This window comes from Chenopodium album, chromosome 16 (assembly GCF_948465745.1).
Source record: "Chenopodium album chromosome 16, dcCheAlbu1.1, whole genome shotgun sequence".
Classification (NCBI taxonomy): Eukaryota; Viridiplantae; Streptophyta; class Magnoliopsida; order Caryophyllales; family Amaranthaceae; genus Chenopodium; species Chenopodium album.
Genome location: NC_137849.1, coordinates 42392437 through 42414368, shown reverse-complemented (window position 1 = coordinate 42414368; position 21932 = coordinate 42392437). Strand labels below are relative to the sequence as shown.

Below are 21932 nucleotides of genomic sequence, written 5' to 3'. Positions count from 1 at the left end.
ATTAGTAAATAAAAAAGACCCCTAGCGAAAATTTGGTAAAAAAACTTACTCCGGCGACAAGTTGGTATAAAAAAGCTAACCATATGCGACAATTTGGTAAAAATAATAAACTCTGACAACATTTAGACCGAAAAATCTAATTTTTTCGACAAACTCTTTAAAAATCCTAATCTAATTTGTTTTTGTGTTTTTAAATTTATTTTTCCTTTTAAAATTTTAAATTAATATGTCATCTCCTTTTTATTTTGCTAAATTCCGATACCAAATTTATTTCCTACCCCTTCTTTAAAACATTTCATTAATAAATGGTATGAAACTTAAGAGAAAATTGATACTTAACAAGGTTTTTTAATTTTTATTTATTTTTTTCTTCTTCTTGTAAATTGTTATTTTCATAAAAAGGGTTGGTAAAAAAAAACCAGGAAAAACAACTAATTTAAGTATTCGCGAGTAATTTGTCGGAAAGTTTTGTATTTTTTGGCTTAAATGTCGCCTGAGATAATTTTTTTTTACCAAATTGTCACTTAGGATTAACTTTTTTTACCAAATCGTCGTTTGAGTTAATTTTTTTACCAAATTGTCACTAAGGGTCTTTTTTATTTACTAATTTGGTCAATTGGCCGCATATTGACCATGACATGAATTTAACACTTTCTTTGATTAAGATCAGCAAGCATCAAATAATGGTCAGTTGAATCAGATTTTGTTCACTCAAAAGCAAAAACTTTATGCATTCATGCCATACAAAGCTACCCAGGCTGAATGGCTGATCATTGTGATCAACAAGAATTTCTCGTGCACCAAAGATGAAAACTTCATAATCATATAAAAAACTTCAGGATTATATGATATGATTATATGAAGTAACAGAAAAAACTTGCAGAAGTGCAGAGTAACTAACAGAAAATACTTTCTGAAGTTTATGCTTGTAAGACGATAACTCTGGTTAACTGCTATTAGCAGTAAACTAGATTAAATCATTTACATAAACACGGAACAAAATCTTATGTTGTATCAGTATCACAATACACTCACAATATTCATTCCCAATTATCCCAACCCACATACGAAGTAAAGAACAACGCGGGGGAGGAACAAAGAAAAGGCATAAAATAGGGCAAGGCACTAGAGAGATAGGAAGCTTCTCGATATTTACATGTTACCTATGACAAGCTTCAAGGGAAGTTAAGCTGGCTTCCATGCTGTAAGAATCTCCTGAAACATCTCAGTCAGTAATTCCCTATCAGCAGTTTGAAAAAAGTTGCTTAAATCATCCTTAATATCGTATATTTTTCCAAAATCAAACAAGTATGTTAAGCACCCTTTCTTAAGTTTATCAAGCTGGTAAAGCCAGGCCTCCTGCAGCCTCTCTAGGACATTCCCCGAGTTAATGTCCTCCAAGAGGCTTTCTTCACACGCATCTTTAAGATTTGTCATGTCATACTTGTTTGCAGCTGCCAGAAGACCAAGCCTGTGCTTCCAAAAATCCTCAGGATTCATAGTTCCATATATGTAGCTGAGGAGGGCCCTGCAAGATTCCCAGGACATGTCGTCTATCGCAATGGTTGAAGATTCTTTTTCTTTCAGATCATGGAGGAACATACTTTGAAACACGGGAGAGCTTGCTGAAAGCATTGCTTTGTGAGCCTTCAGGGTTCCGTCTACAGTAGTGATAGTTACATCAGTGCAGATTTCCTCATAAAGCATGCGAGAGATTGTTTGGAGGGCACTCTGCGAGGCCAAAGATTGCATGTTTCCTTGAGTTGGCCATATTGAAACCGCTTGACCACCCTATGAAATGAGAAAAGGTTAGATAGGAGATAATCATAAAACAAGGGTTCTTTGAACAAAATATAATACTTATGAACATCCAATAGGGTCCTTCAAGTGTATGTTGTGGAGACTCCAAACACTCACTAAATTCATAATCAAGTCTGAGTTATTTCATTACTACCGAGTGACAGCTAAGTCCAATCACTTTTAAACACTAACAATCATATTTGTTTCAAATTTTCAATGTTTTCTTAACACATGTTTAAGCGGCACAAGCTGAAAAGATAATGCCACATTCTACTAGTCAACAACCTGAGACCAAGAAGAAACCATGTAGAAACACAGATTGTGATGCAATTTAGATTATGCACTCTTCTGTATGGTTCTTTAAAAGGCAAAGATGAAAGATCAAGCGAATGATCCTGTATTACACTCAAATCATATGAGAAAGATAAACATCATATAAATGAACTCAGCTGTTGATTTTAAAGGTCACCGACTTAATTTGTGAAACGTTTTTTAAACTCCAAATGGTCTTTACTGGAATTCCACTTTGCAATTATGGAATGTTTACAACTTTGACATTGTTGGAGCAGTATACGCATAATTATACTAATAAAATGGTTAAGTAAACAGGGTTGAAAATCTCAGAGACACTAGAGGTGAGGTTTACCCCAAAGCGAGTATTTCCCCACGTGTACTACAAGTTGTATTCAAACATGGCACATGTGATTATATTTCTAGTCAAGAAACAAGAAAGAAAATGACACTGCCTATTAGCTACCAGTCATTAAATGCAATCGGTCTCAATGGTTGGCATTGAAAAGAACTAGATTAATTAAAATTTCACTAAAGGGCACAGAGTATAAATTGGAGAATATATGGAATTTCATGAAAAAAATCCTACCCAACCAGATGTTCTCCAATTCACAGTCTACAGACTACAGAGGGTCAAAGTATTTGTCATTAACAGCAGGCAAACACAAGCACCTGCCAGCAAAACTCTTAAAAGAAGATAATTCTGGGACTCACAGTTGATGGGCAGATCTTCAAGTCCAGGAATTCCACATCAATGATAAACCGGCCATAGAATGTAGTGTCCACAGGCCACACAAAATCATCACTGTTACGAAGAAGTCGTTCATGAACTGCAAAGAAGCAACAAAAGATGTTAAGAACATTTAGTTGCTATCAATCTCGGGGAAGGCAAGAACATAAGTTTTGAATTTGCAATATTAAAATGTTAAGATTATGTCAGACTGTCAGTACCCCCCCCCCCCCCCCCCACATGGCCCAACCAGTGCTTAATATAAAGTATAAAACCTGTAGAAAACCCAGTATCCCCAAACACTGATACACCAGATACTCTTTCAGAAATTAGTTGTATCAAAAACAATTATGGAGTACTACTCAGTATTTATCTGATTTTCCAGCTGAGGGAAGAGAGCTCATGGATTGTGAATAAATCACAAAGACTACAGGGAATGAGCAACTGACACTTTGACAGCCTTTAAAAAATATCTAGTGCTTCCTCAGAGACAAATTGTCACTTCAAGCACTTTACACACATTAAGAATTAAAACTGGCATAATTGGTATGTAGTATTTCATTCATATTACCCCCCAATAAAAAAAAGAGAACTTTATATTACGCTTATACATATTGCCGAAAAGAGGTTAACTCAACACCATAAATTTTAAATCACAGGAATCACAATTTCAGTAGAGCATAGCTCAGGCTACCTAATTATTAACATAAGTGGACAAGATATTCAAAATAAATATAAGCAAATCATTGACCAAATATTCCTGTAAAGTTTTATTTCTCTGTTCTTAGAGGATTCGCTAAATCAAAACTATTTATAATCAAAACTCCCAAGAGCTTCTAGCATCAAGACCCATACTAAGTGTTACCTTGCCCCTTCCACTCTGCAACATGGATACACTAGGATAGCTATCGGGAGCTTAGACTTAAGATTCTACACCAGGACAATGTGGAAGCATTAAAAAGATTTTCAACTATGAACAGCAATTCCTATACCTAATTTTTAAGCATCCCCCAACCCCAAATTAAAAAAAAAATAAAATAAAATAAAAAAAGAGGGGGAAAGTAGGTGCTAGTATAACAAGGGTATTTTGTTGAAATTATAAAGGGAAAAAAAAACAAAAAAAAAAAAAAAATTGCAGATCTCAAAAGCAAATCCTGGAGAAAACAAAAAGGAGCACATAATAGGTTAAATGCATTTAGTAGCGCAGAGTTCTATGGCATTCTACTCCATTGGGCAAGCAAGTTGTGGATCAGTTCAGAAGAGATACACATTAAAGATTCCATTATGATTCATGCACATTATTGAAGCTGCAAAAAGCATCAGGAGCAAAAATCTCATAATCATACACAAAGTACAGATCTAACATGGATGCAAAATCAACTGATATTCATTGAAAATGACGTGGCTCCTTCCCCAGGTCTTAAAATTGCATAACAAAATCACTCGACACTTCGACAGAACTCCAGATTATAAAATTATATTGCTTAAAACTAGCAGTCTTTGACTACACAATACCATAATAAATAAATACACAATACGAAGTAGTTATTGCAACAATTATGGCAAGACTCGATGCACTTGAAAGTACACGAGTCTCAAGAAACCTTTAGCAAACATTGAATACAATTAGACTAAAACGCTAGATAGCAAAACAAGCAACAAGCAACAATCAGAATCAGAAGTTTCACAAATATGTAGATGAGATTCCCTTATTATCCTTTCCCCTCGTTCAAATAGATTTCTTTAAGTGATCTCACACCTTTTCTTGTAAGGTAATTCAATACAAACAAGTAGACACTTCACATGAAGGGAACACCGAATCTAGTTAGAGATAGCAACAAATTCAAGAGCTTAGATAAAAAAAAAAAAAAAAAAAATTAAAAAAAACAAAAAGAATGATCATGAAATTAAAAAACTAGATGACCCACATTGGCTAATTAGCTGCAGGATTTGATTCCATGATTCATGGCAAATACATAACTCAAAGATAACTTCAATCTACCATGGTGCTTAGCCTAGGGATTAAGACATGAGCAACTAAACAACACTTTACTACAAAGGAAAACAAAACAGCTAAAATAAGATAGCCAAAACAGCAGGCCGGGTGGAAGTTCAGTATCGAGTAATCGAATCTAGCCTCTAAATCCTAGACCACATTAATTATAGCAGGTCTAACTCAAACAAAATAACCAAACACTCATCTTCTCAGAATCAACAAACTTAACCGAAAAAACCTCACCAATTCTCCATCCATCCAATCAAACAAACTAACAATAACAAATTCAACAATCGCATAGCACGAACACACCAATCATGAAGCCTACCAATTCAACAATCCTCATTTCAATCACAACAACAAAACACAATCCAATATACACCACAACAAGAAATATTCTTTACTCAAAACAATTACAATTCATCATCAAAATTTCAAAAAGTACTCAAATTTACAAGAACCCCACTTCAAATTCAAAAAAAAAAAAAATCAAAAATCGAAAGGAAAGTTAGAAACATACTAGGAGAAATATAGGGTCTTCGACTAAGACCAAGATTAGATACTCTAAGAATAAAACGAGCAAGTGGCGGCTGATCCTTCGACACCCGAGAAGGTTCTGGAAACAATCTTACATATAAATATCGATTCTTTTCAATTGCTAAATGCCTGAAATTCACAACAATTTTACAAATTAAAAAAAAAAAAAAAATAGCAAAAAAACTGCACTTTTTTCAGATTTTTTTTTTCTGGGTACAAAAAGAAATCAAAGATTAAGAAGAAAGAAAACAAACCAATTCCAAAGACCCAATTTAAAAGGGTCAGATTTTTTGTAAGAACAAGGGCCAAAATTGTCGATTTTCCACTGTGCTAGTCTTGAGATAGTCTCTACTTTGGTATCCCCCATTTTTTTCTGAGTTTCTGATGACTGTTGCTGAGGAGAGAGACTCAGAACACTTTCATACATTTTTTTGGCGTTTTATTAAATTTTTCCAGTTTCTATAATTGGAAGGACTAAACTCATCCAATAAAAGTTGAACACTTTGTTGCTTTTTTAATTTTTATTGGACTTTACACAATTTGTTTTTATATAGTTGTACTTGTAAAATACACTTGTATATTAGACCATGACTCAAGTGGGGTTAGTTTTGTCTGATTGATATAATTTGATAGGTACATGTACATCAAGGATGTTTGATGATTTTTTGAATGTTCAGCCCATAAAGACATAATTAGTGAAAAAATTACCATCAACTTTCATTTTAAAAAGTACCACCAATATTCTTGTTAAGAAAAGTAGTGATAAAAAATTCATGTTACTCTGTATTGGTATATTTTAAAAAGTTTTTATTTTGACGAGAAATTATCATAACAACTAATTTAATAGCATAAATAAAATCATTTATTAAACAAATATAATTTCTCCGACACTTTTCTAATCCACTCTCTTTATTTCCCCCAAAAATAAGACTTTGGTTAGCTAATACAATCAAAAGGCGACTAAAAATGATAACCCTATACAAATTAAATAAAAACACGAGGTTACAAATACCTATGATTGATAATGTTCCATCTTTTTAATTTTTGTTAACATTGCTAGTAAGGGCTGTAGCAATAGTCGATTTATATAGAGGTTTGCTTCACTTTTTTATAGGATTGTGGACAAACTTCTTAGAGACGCTTGGTTTAGAAAGTGATATAGGGTTACAAACTTACAATCAAGATGAAATTATGGTGATTTTTATGTGTGTATAATTCACAAACATTAATCAAGATTAGATAAGTAAAAAGTGTAAAAAGTCTCAATAATGTTCTTAAAATAACATGTCTCAATGGAATTCTTAAAAAAACGGAGGTAGTAATTATAAAATGTGGCGTTATTCACTATACCAAAAAAATAGAGGGTGTGTATTTTGCATTATTAGCGCGTGACCGCGTGTTGTACACTTACACCGATAAATCGCAAGCACCTTATTCTTCCCCAAATGAAAATCAAAATCCCAGCTTCCCCAAATTACCAAAATCCTTCTTTGTTGAATTTCTTGTGGGAGCTTCTAAGTTGAGAGAGAAACAAGAAATGGCGAGTGACAAAGGTAAAACTGAAGGAAGAACAGAAATACCCAAAATCATATGGAATGAAAACCAACAAAGATTCGAAACCGAAGACAAGAAAGCATATTTAGAATACCATCTTAAAAACATCCATGGAAATAGTTCCCAAATCATGGACATCCTTCACACCTTTGTTCCTCCATCCAAGCGAGGCCTTGGTTTGGCTTCTCACCTCTGCGTTGCCGCCTTCAATCACGCTCAGTCGCATTCCTTGCCCGTCATCCCCTCCTGCTCCTATGTCTCTGTAAGTATTCACGATTTTATCATCGTTGTCGTTATCGTTGTTAATTGATAGAGTATATAAACTGATCCCGGGCTTCAACCATAACTTTAAGCTTTTGATTGAATTGATCCATTAACATTAAATATGCACTCCCTCCGTTTTTAAATACTAGCTCCATTTCTTTATGCGCGGAGTTTTAGAAGAAATTGGAGAAAGTAATAAAAAAAATTGTAAAAAACCAAAAGTAGTGGAGAGAATTAAAGGAGAGAGAATATGAAATTAATATTGTAAAATGAAAACGGAAGAGTAACAATTAACATTTGAAAGAATGCAAGTCTTGTTAGTTACTCTAGATGGGTTATGTGGAATGATAAAAGTTAGTTAAGTGGTTGCGCGATCACAAGTGAAGGTTTGAGGGGAGTGCTTGTTGGTGTGACAATTGGATGTTCTATGTTACCCTTTTGTTTGTCGACGAAATGGTGCCTGTAAAGTGTAAACTACTAACAGATTGGTATATGTTTTGATTGTTGCAGGACACATTTCTTCCGAGGAATCCATCATGGAACGCGTTAGTGTACAAAGGAGATGTTAAATCTAGTATGTGAACTCCAGCAACTTCTCTACTAAAATACAAGCTCTGTGATGTTATTTCACCTATTACATTCAGTGAATGAAATGTATCATGCTCAAAGAGGATCTTGTAATTGAAAATACATTTATTATAAATAATAGTCGCTGGTTTCCTTCTATCTCCTTGCAGTATACATGATACATAAGTAGTAGTAGTAGTACATTACAGTCGCTTAACATTCCATAAAACGATGTCAGTGCTGGCTCTGCTGGGTGCGAATCAAACAAGATGTTTAAACTTAAAACAGAACATAAAAGTTTAACACTATGACAACAGTAAATATTTACAACATGAGTGGTGAAAACAAGAGGCCGGAACTTATTGTGCCATACATTGATCATACAACAAGCGTCTTCCAATAGGGTATTAGTCGGGTACAAAGAAATCCATCTTATCCACTGGAAGATTCACAACTGATGTTTCCACCTACAAAACACGTTGATAACAAATTAACTCACAACCAGGGCAGTAATTTTGGAAAGAAAAAAGATATTGGCTTTGAAATGAGCAGAAAAACAAGAAAAAGAATTCAAGTACGTAGTGTATAAATTTGTGCATTTTAAAATACAGCAATGCCCTATTCAAGTGCTCATTTTACTGCCAAAGAATGGAATTTCTAACTTTCTATGTATAGCTTGAGCTGTTGTATACATGAACAACAAAAGTTTTTTACGTTTAACTCAATTCTAAGAATATAAAGAGAAATCAACATACCTCTTCAAAAGGAACAAAGACAAAAGGTGTTAAGCCCCTGCTGTGTGAGACTGCAGGCACATCAGGATTGTGTGTCTCATCATCCTGCCATCCTTCAACTACATCAAGCATGTCTTCCTCATGGTTTGCCTCATTGTCATTAACACCACTGGTGACGAGGGAGATCAAATCCATTCTGTTATTAGCGCCAGCTGTTGTCCCCCTCAGCCTTAAAAAATACAAAGTAGAAGTCATTAATTTTTCCAAAGGAAGCCCTTTCAGGTTGTTCCCGAAAAAAAAGTCACGTTGAATATAAACAAGCACTATTATACACATAACACGTCACTGCTATGCAACCCAAGCCTCCAACAATTTACTTTATACAAGACATAAGGAGGGAACCAAGGACATTGCTATTTATTTGGTAGCAAAATTGATTGAAGAAGAAGAAAAGAGACACCAAAAAAAATTTGGGAAAGAAGTTGAGTGAGAGAGGGTGATCTGAGGCATAATAGGGGAAAGAGTAGAAGGAAATGTACCAAGGAAATTGAGTATTTGCATCAAGCTTTTTGGGAATGTTACCCAGCCACATATATGCTCGGGTTGTGTAATCAGTATATCAATTTCAACAATCATTTCATGTTATATCCTCTCTGAAACTCTTCTTTTGTTCTAAATCTTATACCCTATTCTTACCAGTAACCACTACCAAAAGGTTAACTTAAACTTATACAGGTTAATAGTGTATACTAACCTACTCTAAAATGCTGAAGCTCATCTGGAGATTATTGGCGTTCACATATACATTCCCTGACTTTGCAGTTCAATATAGCAATATCAAAGAAAAGATTGGGAATAATCTCTTTTGTTGATAATTGATCACTAAAAGCAAGGATGATCATGCATCAGCTACATGGCGATCTAAAAACCACCGGCATTACTATATTCATCTTTTTTAAAAAAGCTGAATTTTTCTTCCAATGAGAAATATCTAAGAACGAGTTGAGCTCTAAAGTATGTTCTTTCCAAGACCACAAAGGCACAATCATAAAACTTGTCGCTGGACAGTAAGCTCAAGCCCAAAACTAATACAGTATATAATTACAAATTTACAAGTTCAAAGATACAATTCGAATGTTTTATGTATTAATTAGAGACAATCTATCAAGTCATGTCACATACCTTAAGCGTATCCTCAAAACAGTAGGCCTCAAACCAGGGTACAGAAGCGCAGCTTCAACCTGGAAACAATGACAGCATCCTTTAGATTAGGAAACATACTGAGCAATCAATTGTTTTCATATCCACCCCAAAATTCCCTGTCACCTACAAGAAAGTAAGAAATAGAAAGATTTTAACCTTGTCATCAGACAATGTGTATTGTCCACGATAAATACACTCTGCTTTAGATGCTCGAAAGTTCATAATCTTAGCAACATCTTTAAGTTTTTGAGATGAATTCTGGCCAATAAAATAACAAGGAAAAGTAAGCAATCATATAAAAGATACAAACAATATAAATAAATAAATAAAAATTGTGTACGTTAAAAGAACTTGTCAACTAGATCATCAAACCTTGTACAAAAATCTTCCAGAGGGGTAAAACTTGATGTACCGGTAATAGCATACCTGAACAGGAGAAAATAAGTTATAGACAAAAAACATGATCAAAAACTTAGCTCAATAAATATTGCTCTGAGAAAACCAAGTTTCAGTATTATTATTTAGTTAATAAATGAGAGGGAGGAAAGACAACAAGTGCTTTAAGATATGAAGTAAACATCCTTGCTCTTCTGAAACGAGACAAATGATGCATGTATATCCCTATATTTCCAGATATGAAGTTGTATGAGCATAAAGCAGAGAGGGTGACAGGCATCTTTCTTGATCTGCTTTAATAATTGAAAAACTTGGTAATAGCACGAGGAGAAGCAACCTACCAAGTGTACTGGATTTGAAACCCTCCATTCAGCGATTCCAGCACGTATATAAGTATTCCTGCTCACATAAATGCCTGCATGCAACAATAACAAACCTTGATGTCTTCATGGCATTTATATTCCTGAACTTGTAAAAAAGGTGGAAACACAAAATTTAAAGGAATGTCCTAATTAGAAATTACAATCTTCATCAGCAAAATCTTCACAATCTCTAGCTCCATCAAAGAAAAAAATGCCAAACCAGACTAACTTTACTGCCATTACTAGTCAGCACTCTTTCACAGTACCAACTATTTGAGATGAGCACAATGATCAATTTGCAATTTTCAAAAAAGCCAACCAGAATTTTGTAAAACCCTTCATTTCACGAACTTATAGCCATGTCAAATACTCAACATTCCAACATAAGTATGGATAATTAAATACTTCATAGGCTTAAATAATGAAAATATTTCACAAAATAGCCAAGTTGGACACTTGGACACTAATGTCCAATTTGAGTACAAAGTCCAAGTAGCATGGATTTACCCATAAAGCATATTTGTGCATTAAAATTTGTTTCATCCCTCAATAAGATGAACCTTTATTATCGGTTGCACATTTAGTAGAGGAACAATTAGCTAACTTCAATAGTGCAAGAACCAAGAGGTAATCACACTTCACTCACATAAGCTGCTCTTAGGAGATTACTCATCTCCATCACTAACCAAAACTATCACTCTTAGTTAATCTTAGCTACTATTGGTGGCCTTAAATATGATTCTTCCTAGCTACCTCTTTTTACATGAGACTTACCATCAGTTCGCACTCTCGGTCTCGAGAGCCACATTTTTCTCCATGAGCCGTCATATTTTGAATGCAAAATCTGGTAATTGTACACCACTCCAGAAAGCTTCAGCAAGAAAAAGATTTTTAGATAATGACAGTAATTGAAAGTTAGAATATGAGTAATACAGAAGTTGCTGAGAAACTAAACCTGCCATGCTTTCAAGCATGCAATGCGCCAAAAAATAGGGTTGCGTATGGCATATCTCCATTTGCGGCAAACGCAAGCAGCTTTTCCCAAATGATAAGAAGGCAATCTTGCAAAGATCTGCACCCAAAAAAAATAGTCATTTTATTAGGGCTCGTACATCTTTGTTTGAAAACTAAAATCAAAACCCGGAAACCACTTTAATTTTCAAAATCACGATAATTCTATTAGGTTTGACTATTTTTATTTTATGAATTTATCATATGACTTTCAAGAACAAAAAGCTAGAAACTGAAAACCACAGGCCCTTTTTACTTGGCTTTTTTTTTTTTTTTTTTTTTCTTCTAGTGTGTGTGTGGGGGGGGGGGGGTAAAGCATGGTTAATACGTATGCAAGTAATGGAGCTATCAATTATAGGATTAGAGAACAGCTAACTATATATTGTTTCAATGTTACCATATGAATTTTACTTTTGAGGCTTTCCATAAATGGTGATTGCTTATGCATAATTCTCATTCTTCTTATAGTAGTTTCTTCGTTACCCCCCATCAAATGCAAGATACCACATATCCTGATGCAAACCTATTCCAGCAAGTCCTGGAATTGTAATACTGATACTCAACATTTCAGAAATATTATGACGAAAAAAGATTTGAATATGTTGGTTGACTCAATAATAAATGTGTTAATTTCAAAACTTTCACATACAACTACAGAGAATATTTTCTGTTGAATTAGAACAAAGTCTTAATTTTCAGACAGCACATGAAGTAAACACAAGAAAGAGATCAGAATTGATCATGTATATACTTGTAAGAATTAATATCTTCGCCTTAGTGAATCAAGCTACCCACCAAGCCACTAAAAGGTAATTGACGCAAAATGTTGTTTTAACAAAGAAATTAGACCAGGAGCCCAGGACAAACCCATGACAGAGAAAGATTACATACTTACAAGCCCGAGTGAAATTTCATCCCACGACCAATTGGCTACAAGTACTCCCCAAGCTTGTATGGTGTTATTTTTTCTCCTTTTCTCCAATGTGGAACAACTAACATGTGCACAGCATATAAGTGGCTCAACAAAAGCTTCTTTAAGCATACCCCATGAATAAAAATCTAAAGATTCCATAAACTGAATAGCTGAACCAGTGTAGCTTCTTCTATAAACATACAAAGAAGCTAGTATTGTCAGAACTTGAAAAGCAGAAACTCCCTGACTAGAGAACTAAATTATGGCGCTTTATTCTCACTAGCAATTGGAATCAACGTAGCTAGACATTCTCAACATACACAAGTTAATGTTATTCTTCAAAACTCAACCAAGACCAGGCAACTATGAACTTTGAAAACGAAACGAAATTAACACAGATTCAAACAAGAACACGTCACAGACTGGTGAATTAACATCTAAGACTCATTACCTCATGAAGCAACTCATCAGGAAGAGCGCGGTGGATAAGTGCAGGATCAAGAGAAGAAGCTGTGTTACTAACACTTCCAAATGCTGCCACTGGACTAACCCTAACCCCATACAGATCTATATGAAGACATTGAAACAAACAACTACTAAGACTATGAAAGTGAACAAAATGAGTAGCTAAAACAGTCAAAAGATCAACACAAAATGAAAAATGATATTGGCAAGAATGACAACCCTAGGGGTTAACTATAAGATGCTAAAATCTGAAATATTAAGCAGTAAGTAAACATAATAACCTTAATCAATGCATAATTTTGTCATGAATTCAAATTCTAATACACACTAATTAGTATATCAAATTTTAATTTTCAAGCAATATAATTGTAAAATGAGAGAAGCAGAAATTATACCAAGCCAAGGTCTTTTAGTAACAAAGAATTGGGCAGTCTTCCAATGGTAAGCAGCCTCTAATTCTGCCACAATTGGAGAGTTTAAATCTGCAATACACAAAATCCCCATTAATTTTGCAAATTCTATTTCCAAAATCGATTTTAATTAGCTTAAAAAAATCACAAATTTTGAGGTAATTGGGGGTTTTGAAGAGATACCCAGATGGGAATATGAATCAAATTGACCAAATTCATGAAAAATTAGAAGGATAAGAATAAAAATGGTTTTTTTTTTTTTTCGATTGATTGAAAATTATAGTGTTTTATAATCAAATTTGTAATTAAATTGAATGGTGGAAAACAGAAATTACTCTAACAATTTCATACCAGATGAAGCCATGGTTTTTTTCTTTTGATCCCACTACCTGGGAATTTGATTTTTTTTTTTTTTTTTTCTTATTTTTGGGGGGTTTTCTGGGATAAAACCGGGAAAGAAAGGAAAAGATTTCCTGACAAAACTGAAGGAAATAAAGGAAGAGGATGAGTAGGGAAAGAGGGGCCCAATAGTGTAGAACCACGACTCGGGTAGATAACAGAATCTCCTCAGCTCCTCTAGTAAAATCTACTCGTGCACATTCCTACGCCGCCGGTCACAAAATCTCAGCCCGTGTTATGTGTGGCTGATATTACTGCGTGATCATTTATAAAAATATAAAATAACCTTTATAAAATTAATCAAGTTACTCCGTAATTTACCGAGTAACTTCTATAATATTGGCCGAATAACCTTAAAACACTGACGAAATAATTAAATAATCTCTTTAACACTGACCAAATAACCCCTAATACACTAACGTAGTAACTTCTGTGATGATTAGCTACACGGTGTGGTAAGCCAGTACCACATACAAAATTTGTCAATGATCACCCCACAACTTTAGATAACTAATTAATACTACATCTGTCCCAATAGACACGCTAGACTTTTTTTCACTATTTATAGTATATTTTACTATAGTTTTTTGTTAATGTCATAAAATATATTTTATCATGAAATATGTTGTAACTACTATTAATAAAAAGATTCATAAAATAAATTTTTAGAAATTGATACTTAATTATAAATAAATAAAGTCAAACTAGTGTATTAGCGTGGCATGTGTGTAAAGTTTAATTGTGTTAGTTATTCTAGACGAATGGAGTGTATTGCTTAAAATAGTATTAACTTAGAAATGCATGATAAAATTATGCGTTAAAAGATTAGCGCGGCTTTTGGCTATTGAAGTTATCATATACGACATTAGTATCATTAAAATTTAGGGTAATGCTATATGCACCCCTAAGAGCTATATATATAAGCATTAAATACACTTTAGGAAATTATATAAAATTAGGAATTCATGACAAAAACACGAGAAATCAGTGTAATTAGTGTTTATATTTTTATGATTTTTTAACTTTATATAATTTTCAAGTGTAAATTTAATGCTTATATGTAGGCCTAAGGGCTATGTATAGCATTTTCCTAAAATTTATAAACCATATATAACTGCATGTAGAAGATAAAATGGCGTATGCACAATTATTTGCATTAAAAATAAAGTAAACATCAACATATTTGTAGATTTAGCATTTGACATAATAATATTTGAAAAATGATTTATAATTTACATTAAAAATTAATGATTTGATATATGCCAACAAATATTTACAATAAAAATTTAATATAAAAGTTTTTAATACTAAGCACATGCCCTTAGTGTACCATAATAGATTCGTGTAGATTTGTTTGATATTTACAATAATGCGGGAGAAAATTACTTTGATTTATTTTCAACACATAAAAGGGCAATACTGAACCTAAAGCTATTATAAATGTTATAACAAATTTTGGTTTAAAAAAAGTATATTCTGATATCATTTTGACTTCTCCCCAAATCAGCAAGCTGAGAAATTCCATTTGCATCTCAAAAATGCATAAAGTATTTTTCATCTCAAATATATTTGTGTGAAGTTTTATATTTCAAGTTTTTTGACAATATTTTTTTTTATTTTTTATTATTGTTATTTTTCAACCATTATCAATTCTCATTTTATAAATTTTCGAATCAATATTAAGGTTGACATTCAATTCTCTAATACACACTAGAATCAATTCTTGTTTTTCGATAATGACAAATACAACATCGATTAACATAACATCAATATTCTTTTCTTTGTAAAAACTTTTATTCATTGTGCATCACTTTACCACTATTATTTGATATATCAAAACAAGATTAAGATTTCTCTTTAGCGACAATACACCTAATATGTATTAATAAAATACCCAACAGTAAGCATGTATGTATTTCATTTACTATTGAAGAGAAATAACGACCACTAGTGTTATGAGAAGAAACTCTTGCATTCAATTGGACTCTACATGTTTGATACAATTGACCCTCAGCTCCTTGGCTATTTATAAGCAAGCCTCCTACTAACTCACTTATTCCAAGCTAGAAGCTTCCTACTTCCTTATTAAGGGATTCTAGATAGCTTCTAGGTATACAAGGTTCCACATAAATCCTAGCTATATGTTCAACTAACCATACCATAGACAACTCTATAGTTAAAACATTCGACATTTATAAACATAATACGTACATTATATACATAAATACATTATACATTATACATGTATATTTACGAAGATTTCCAATGTTTAAGAACCTTCCTTAATCTTCCATCAGAGATTTAAGTTATATTTCAGAGAATTAGAGTCCCACATCTAAGGCCAAGTCTTCCTTTTATTACTGAATTAGGCCCAATGTGACCTAGTTCGGACAAATTTAGTCTCATATATGTTAATAGTTAATTTGTTATCTAAGGCTCAATGATGTCTCGAATTTGGTACGAGAAGTGAAGAAACAACCTTAGCTGCCATAGAAGTGAGCTGAGATTTGTTCAAGGTTGGAGCAATTTCATTTTGGAAGGTGATGCGACACTGCCTAATGCGCTTTCACAAATAAAGGAATTTATATTACCAGTTATGTTTTACTTGTATATATATATTTACGCATGAATTGCTTGTAGATATGACTAGTACGTATTCGCTAGGTAAGAAATTGTACCAAGGATTATGGCCTGATATATTAATAAAGTATAGTATGTTGGCCCTAAACATCTCAACTCTTTTCATAAAATGGAGGGGGTCTCCAAAAATGTTTTAGCATACAACAAGATAACAATATTCGTACGTATGATTGCTTGTTATCCAAAGACGAGAAATGGGTCCCAATCCTACTCAGATATGAGTAAGATTCTAAGGGCATATGAAGTATCCCCAACTACTTGGGACTTTTTATCGAAACTACTATATATACCTCCACAATTATGCACCTGCCATTTATTCGCCCAATTTACCAAATTTCAACAACAAATTTGCCTAAAATTTTCATATCATTTCTTCTCTCTTTTTATTGCTAAGTAGGTTTTTTTTTTTTTTTTTTTTTTTTTTTTTTAAAGAGAACATCAAACACAAAACAGACTAAAACATAAAATGAAGTAAATCTCTACGCCTAGCAACCCCAGCAAGAGAATGAGCATCAACCACTGAAGATCTTGACACCTTACGAATATGATAGGTAGAAATTGAGGATAAAATATCCCTGATTTCCTGAACAATCCATATGACCAAAATATCTGCCGAAACCTGGCCCATGAGCAGCCGAGGGATAATCGAACAGTCAGTGAAAAGACTGATGCGCGTAAACTTACGTTGATAGGCATGCTTGAGACCCCAAAGACAAGCTTGCAACTCAGAATGAAGCGCCAAAGTAGCCATACCAGCCCGGGCACCACCCCCCATAATCTGGGAAGAGTGAGGGTCCAAAAAACACCACCCTGCACCTGCATTACGAGAATCTTCCTCCCAGGCACCGTCAAAGAGCATAACTATATCACAAGCTGTCTGAAGATCACCCTGAATAACCTGACCAGCTGAATGACACGAGAACTGACAGGCTAAAGTCGTAATCACCTAATCAAAAATAATACCTAAATCCACTAACTATGTAGAAAGGGAAGAAGGGTCGAACCACAGGGAAACAAGTCAATTTATTCCTAATAAATCTATATAATCTAGATTATCAAGTAACCAATTTGTTATTATAAAGGAGAACTAAACTACTAGGAGTAAAAGTGGAAAGGAATAAAAGTAGGAGGAAAATCAAGGAATAAAAGACCTAGGGAATAGGTTCACCAATAAATAATATTTCAGGGTAAAACATAATAATCAATCATCAATGCATTAATTAATCAGATCATAAAGGGCTTTCGCTACGTATTACAATCACAGAATTAATCTACCGGTATTAAATCTCATCTCTCGAATCTCGACTTAACCATTTATAAATTAACCTGCCTATTGAAACTAGACCTAAACATCAATTCTCCTCTCTCGAATCTCGAATCAATATTGTCAAACTCATGCATAAAAGATCAGGCCTAATCTAGTCACAGAGCATTAAATCAATCAATAGGAAATTAATCAAGTATTGACAATCAACAACAATAAATTACCCCTTTATATTATTTATGGATCCCCATAAACCTTAGAAAGAAAACTACTCAGACATAATTAAATATAAACTAAACGAAGCAATTAAACAAGTCATGATGTAAGAGAAAGAATAAATAACTGAGATTAAAGGAGAAGAAATCGTTATCAAAGTTGAAGGAAACAAGAGATGGAATTAAACAAAGAGTTGTATAGAGAGAAAATAATACTATAGTTTAAGAGGAGAGAGAGAGAGAAAAGTTAGAGAGAGAAAGAGAGAGAGAGTAAGGGAAGGGAGAAAAAGAATACTAAACTCGCTTAACAAAAGCGTATCCCAAAAACTAAGCTCGAAAATCCTAAATTAAAACAACTTAAACGCCGCTTAAACTTCTCCTCAGAAACACGCGCCCGATCGGGCGAGGCACCGCCTGATCGGGCCCACCTTTTTTTCCTTCATGAGCTTCTCTTCTCGCGCCCGATCGGGCGCGCCATCGGGCGGAGACCCTTCGGGCTACTTAGACTCCTTGTTTAGGCTTGTAACTCGGCCCAAACCAAATATCCTCCTTGGGGCTTTAATCATTCGGTCCAATGCTTCATCTTCTCATAAGTCGAGCCCTTAATCACCGGTTCGATGACTCTAACAGATCTTGGGCTATGAAAGATGGTCGTGCTCCTCCAATGCTCGTATCCGCTTCATAAAATCCCGGGAAAATGCTCCAAGAGTGCAATTCCCTATAAAACTCAACCAAAACTACGAAAACACTAGAAAACACATATTAGTAATAAAAGTGGCTTTAAAAAGCCAAAAACACTACCAATTATGACCAAGGGACGGGGGTAAAATACTATATAAATTGGACACATAAAGAACCCAAGGGGAATACCATCAGAAAAGTCTACAAACTCCCGAGCCTTCCTGCTTCTGTCACACCAATCAAAAGCAAGAACCAGAACTGATAAAGAGAATAAACCGCCGAGCGCAACCTAACATTATTCCGGGTCACCTAGATAGCCCAACAAAATCCAAAGAAACGATCTAAATCAGACCAGTTCTTGGCCACAGCCAAAATGGTAATAATACCCATGAACCAGTCTGGAAAAGGGCCAGTAAAGTCAGGCAGATGAAAAGAATCCCAAGCAACTAAATCCCATAAATGTCGGGAAAAGGGGCAATCCCGCCAGAAGTGTTCCACCCACTACTACAAAAAACCCCTAATAAGTCGGACTTTTAGAGTCACCTGTACATAAGGTGCAACTTATAAACCTATCGAGTCGCCTTATACTTATTAGGCGACTTGTTAAGTTGAGGTTAAAATCAACAAAGCACCTAACGAGTCGCCTAATATATATGCGGTGACTTGATAAGTTAACAAGTCGCCCCATATATGCATGCGACTCTATAGTCCGACTTATTTGGTGGTTTAAATCAGATTTTCAAAGTCACTTGTACATGAGGTGCGACTCGAAAACCTGTCGAGTTGCCTTATACCTATTAGGCGACTCAATAGGTAAGTTTTGTAATCTATGACTCTCACCTAATGAGTCGCCTAATATGTATAAGGCGACTCGATAGGTTAATGAGTCGCACCTTATATACAAGTGACTTTGAAAATCTAATTTAAGCCACCGAATAAGTCGGGTTATAGAGTCACATGCATATATGGTGCGACTTGTAAACCTATCAAGTCACCTCATGTTTATTAGGTGACTCATTAGGTGCTTTGTTGATTTTAATAAGTCTCCTAATAAGTATGAGGCGACTCAATATGTTTACAAGTCGCACCTTACATACAGGCAACTCTAAAAGTCCGACTTGTTAGGTGCTTTATTATATGACCACTACCTAATAAGTCGCCTAATACGTAAGACGCGACTCGATAGGTTAATTATAAGAATGAATTTAAAATAGTTACAATATCTTATATATATGAAAAATAACTTTGGCATAATGGCAAGAACTTTAACCTTCCAGGCAAAGAACCAGAGATCAAGCATGCTGAGTGTCATAAACATTGACATTATATGAGCTAATAAATATAATTGGAAAAAATGTTGATTTTTTACGTGTCGCCTCTTTCAACACAAGCGACACAATAGATGAATCTATGGAGTCGCCTGTTTCAACACAAGAGACACAATAGCTTAACAAATAGAGTCGCCTAATAACTAATAGGCGACTTATATAAAAGCTATCGAGTCGCCTCAGAGGCAACTCCTAAAGTTGGAAGCTATTGTGTCGGTGGCTATGGAGTCGCCTTTAAAGCGACTCGTTAGGTCATTAACAGGCGACTCGATAGGGGTTTTTTGTAGTAGTGACCGTTTCCAAAGAAACATGACAAAAAACACAAGCGGAATCAATTGGGACGCCCTTACAAACCAGGAGCGCTACTGTAGGAAGAGCATTATGTAGCATTTTCCAAGCCAACATTTTCCATTTCGGAAGAACAGGTAAACCCCATAACTGTTTCCACCAAGAGGAACCAGTGGAAGCTGACGAAGAGGGAAAAAACTGGAAAAGTAAACTAGAGTAAGCAGATTTGGTCGAGAAAGATCCATCACGGGTGCATTTCCAATACACAAAATCATCAATCTGCTGAAAAGGTCTTTCCAAGCCAAGAATCGCCGAAGCCACCAAAGGAGGAAATAAATGCCTAATTAGATTCGCATTCCAAGCACCAGAATCTAGTAATAGCAAATCAGAAACCAGAGAAGGCCGTTCCTCAGCAGGAATACAATCCTTAAAAACAGTTCTCACATTCGACACCCAGTAATCCTGCAGAATGTTAACCGAATCTCCCGAACCAACCTTCCAAGCCAAACCCACCAGACAAAGCTAAACCTCCAGCCAACAGTCTACGACATCCCCATGAAGGACGAGTACAAGTAATAGAAGGTTTCGAAAGGAGCAAAGAAGGATACTTAGCTTTTAGGACCCGGGAAGCTAAGAGTTGAGGGTTAAGCCTCAAACGCCAAGCTTGCTTAGCTGGAAAGGAAATATTAAAGGACCGAAGATGTCGAATACCTAGGCCCCCTAATCCTTTAGGGAGATGCATCACAATAGAAGAGGCTAAAGCCAAACCCCTCGAATCTTTATTAAACTTCCACCAGAACCGAGTAAGAAGAGAGTCAATACGATCACAAATAGAGGAAGGAACCTTGAACACAAAGAGAACATGATTGAAAGAAGCAACAAGAACTGAATTGATAATTACCAATTTCGCAACCGCCGATAAATGGAGAGAAGCAAAAGAAGAGACGGCGGACCACCTTATCAACCATAAATTGAAAATCCCTACACTTAGCCCGTCCCAAATCAACGGGAAGGCCTAAATACTCACCAATGGAAGGACGAGACTGCATACGGATGCTAGCAGATAAATTGTAATACCTCGTATTTTTATACGTATTTTATTAAAATAAGTATTTTGAGAAGTATTTAATTAAATTGAATTGTTTTATTTAAAGTATTTTAATTATTTATTTTAAATAAGTTTGGAAATATTTATAAAAGGAAAGTTTATTTAATTAATTATTTTAATTAAGTTGGGGTTTAATTTAAGGAAAGTTTTATTTTAGTAAAGTTTTATTAGGGAAGGGATTAAGAAAATTAAAAAAAGGAAAGTTTAGGGAGAAGGGTTTCTAGAGAAGGGGTATAAATATTCAACACATGAGGCAAATCAAACTTTTCCCAGAGTGGAGAAAACCCAAAGTAAACTTCTCTCCCCTTTTTCTTTATTTTTCTTTCTTTTTTTTCTTTCTCTTTTTCCCTTTCCCCTTTTTCGGCTCCCCCTCACCGCCGGCCGACCACCACCAGCAGCGGTGGCCGCCAGCAGCCAGCAGCGCCATCCGCCGGCAGCAGCCGGGTGGCTGTCGGCTGCCACCTCCTCTTTAAAAAAAAAATAAAAAAAATTAAAACTTTAATTTAAAAATCACTTTAATCCTACATCTAATTGTTAATTATGAATTTTGGGATTTGATTTTAACGTTTGATTATGAGTATTATGTTACTTAATTTTTAGATTATGTTTTTAATTAAAAAATCCCCAATTTTTGAAACCCTAGGTTCTTGATTTATAAATTATTGAAGGGTTATGATGTATAATGGTTTAAACCTTTGATTAAAGTGTTTTAAGGCTTAATTACAACAAGGTTTTATTAAAATTTAGTGCTGGAATTTTTGGTAGAGCATTAAAAA

General features: G+C 34.6%; 3 protein-coding genes across 5 annotated transcripts; 1 reads left to right on the top strand and 2 right to left on the bottom strand.

Moving 5' to 3' along the window:
- Window positions 1-1030: 1030 nt before the first annotated feature.
- Window positions 1031-5827, bottom strand: LOC145585396 (BTB/POZ domain-containing protein At1g21780-like). Its single transcript, XM_081642098.1, has 4 exons — window positions 5609-5827; window positions 5338-5483; window positions 2806-2921; window positions 1031-1791 (listed from the first exon to the last, which is right to left on the bottom strand). Exons 1-4 carry the CDS (start codon window positions 5779-5781, stop codon window positions 1186-1188), a joined length of 1041 nt encoding a protein of 346 aa, XP_081498224.1. The 5' UTR covers window positions 5782-5827; the 3' UTR covers window positions 1031-1185.
- Window positions 5828-6788: 961 nt separating this feature from the next.
- Window positions 6789-7818, top strand: LOC145586564 (acetyltransferase At1g77540-like). Its single transcript, XM_081643431.1, has 2 exons — window positions 6789-7170; window positions 7683-7818. Exons 1-2 carry the CDS (start codon window positions 6892-6894, stop codon window positions 7752-7754), a joined length of 351 nt encoding a protein of 116 aa, XP_081499557.1. The 5' UTR covers window positions 6789-6891; the 3' UTR covers window positions 7755-7818.
- Window positions 7819-7853: 35 nt separating this feature from the next.
- Window positions 7854-13760, bottom strand: LOC145586563 (F-box protein 7-like). 3 transcript variants are annotated; one of them, XM_081643427.1, is made up of 12 exons: window positions 13585-13760; window positions 13219-13305; window positions 12810-12925; window positions 12341-12548; window positions 11390-11506; window positions 11209-11305; window positions 10414-10487; window positions 10049-10102; window positions 9833-9934; window positions 9656-9714; window positions 8495-8702; window positions 7854-8206 (listed from the first exon to the last, which is right to left on the bottom strand). In XM_081643427.1, the coding sequence occupies exons 3-12, from the start codon at window positions 12917-12919 to the stop codon at window positions 8147-8149; spliced, it is 1089 nt and encodes a 362-aa protein (XP_081499553.1). In that variant the 5' UTR covers window positions 12920-12925; window positions 13219-13305; window positions 13585-13760; the 3' UTR covers window positions 7854-8146. The 3 variants fall into 3 exon arrangements, with proteins under 3 accessions (XP_081499553.1, XP_081499555.1, XP_081499554.1); XM_081643429.1 differs by having other exon boundaries at window positions 12341-12437; window positions 13585-13757; XM_081643428.1 differs by lacking the exon at window positions 12341-12548 and having other exon boundaries at window positions 13585-13752.
- Window positions 13761-21932: the final 8172 nt, after the last annotated feature.

What these genes read in the sequence shown, in the direction of transcription:
- LOC145585396 (XM_081642098.1), bottom strand. Translation starts at nt 5,781, where the DNA reads ATGTATGAAAGTGTTCTGAGTCTCTCTCCTCAGCAACAGTCATCAGAA. An exon ending in AAGACCCTATATTTCTCCTA is followed by an intron (nt 2,922 to 5,337) that starts GTATGTTTCTAA and finishes GCTTCTTTGCAG; the next exon opens with TTCATGAACGACTTCTTCGT. An exon ending in TGAAGATCTGCCCATCAACT is followed by an intron (nt 1,792 to 2,805) that starts GTGAGTCCCAGA and finishes CTCATTTCATAG; the next exon opens with GGTGGTCAAGCGGTTTCAAT.
- LOC145586564 (XM_081643431.1), top strand. Translation starts at nt 6,892, where the DNA reads ATGGCGAGTGACAAAGGTAAAACTGAAGGAAGAACAGAAATACCCAAA. An exon ending in CCTCCTGCTCCTATGTCTCT is followed by an intron (nt 7,171 to 7,682) that starts GTAAGTATTCAC and finishes TGATTGTTGCAG; the next exon opens with GACACATTTCTTCCGAGGAA.
- LOC145586563 (XM_081643427.1), bottom strand. Translation starts at nt 12,919, where the DNA reads ATGGGGTTAGGGTTAGTCCAGTGGCAGCATTTGGAAGTGTTAGTAACA. An exon ending in ATGAAATTTCACTCGGGCTT is followed by an intron (nt 11,507 to 12,340) that starts GTAAGTATGTAA and finishes TTTTGGGTGCAG; the next exon opens with ATCTTTGCAAGATTGCCTTC. An exon ending in GTTTTGAGGATACGCTTAAG is followed by an intron (nt 8,703 to 9,655) that starts GTATGTGACATG and finishes GTATTTTTTAAG; the next exon opens with GCTGAGGGGGACAACAGCTG.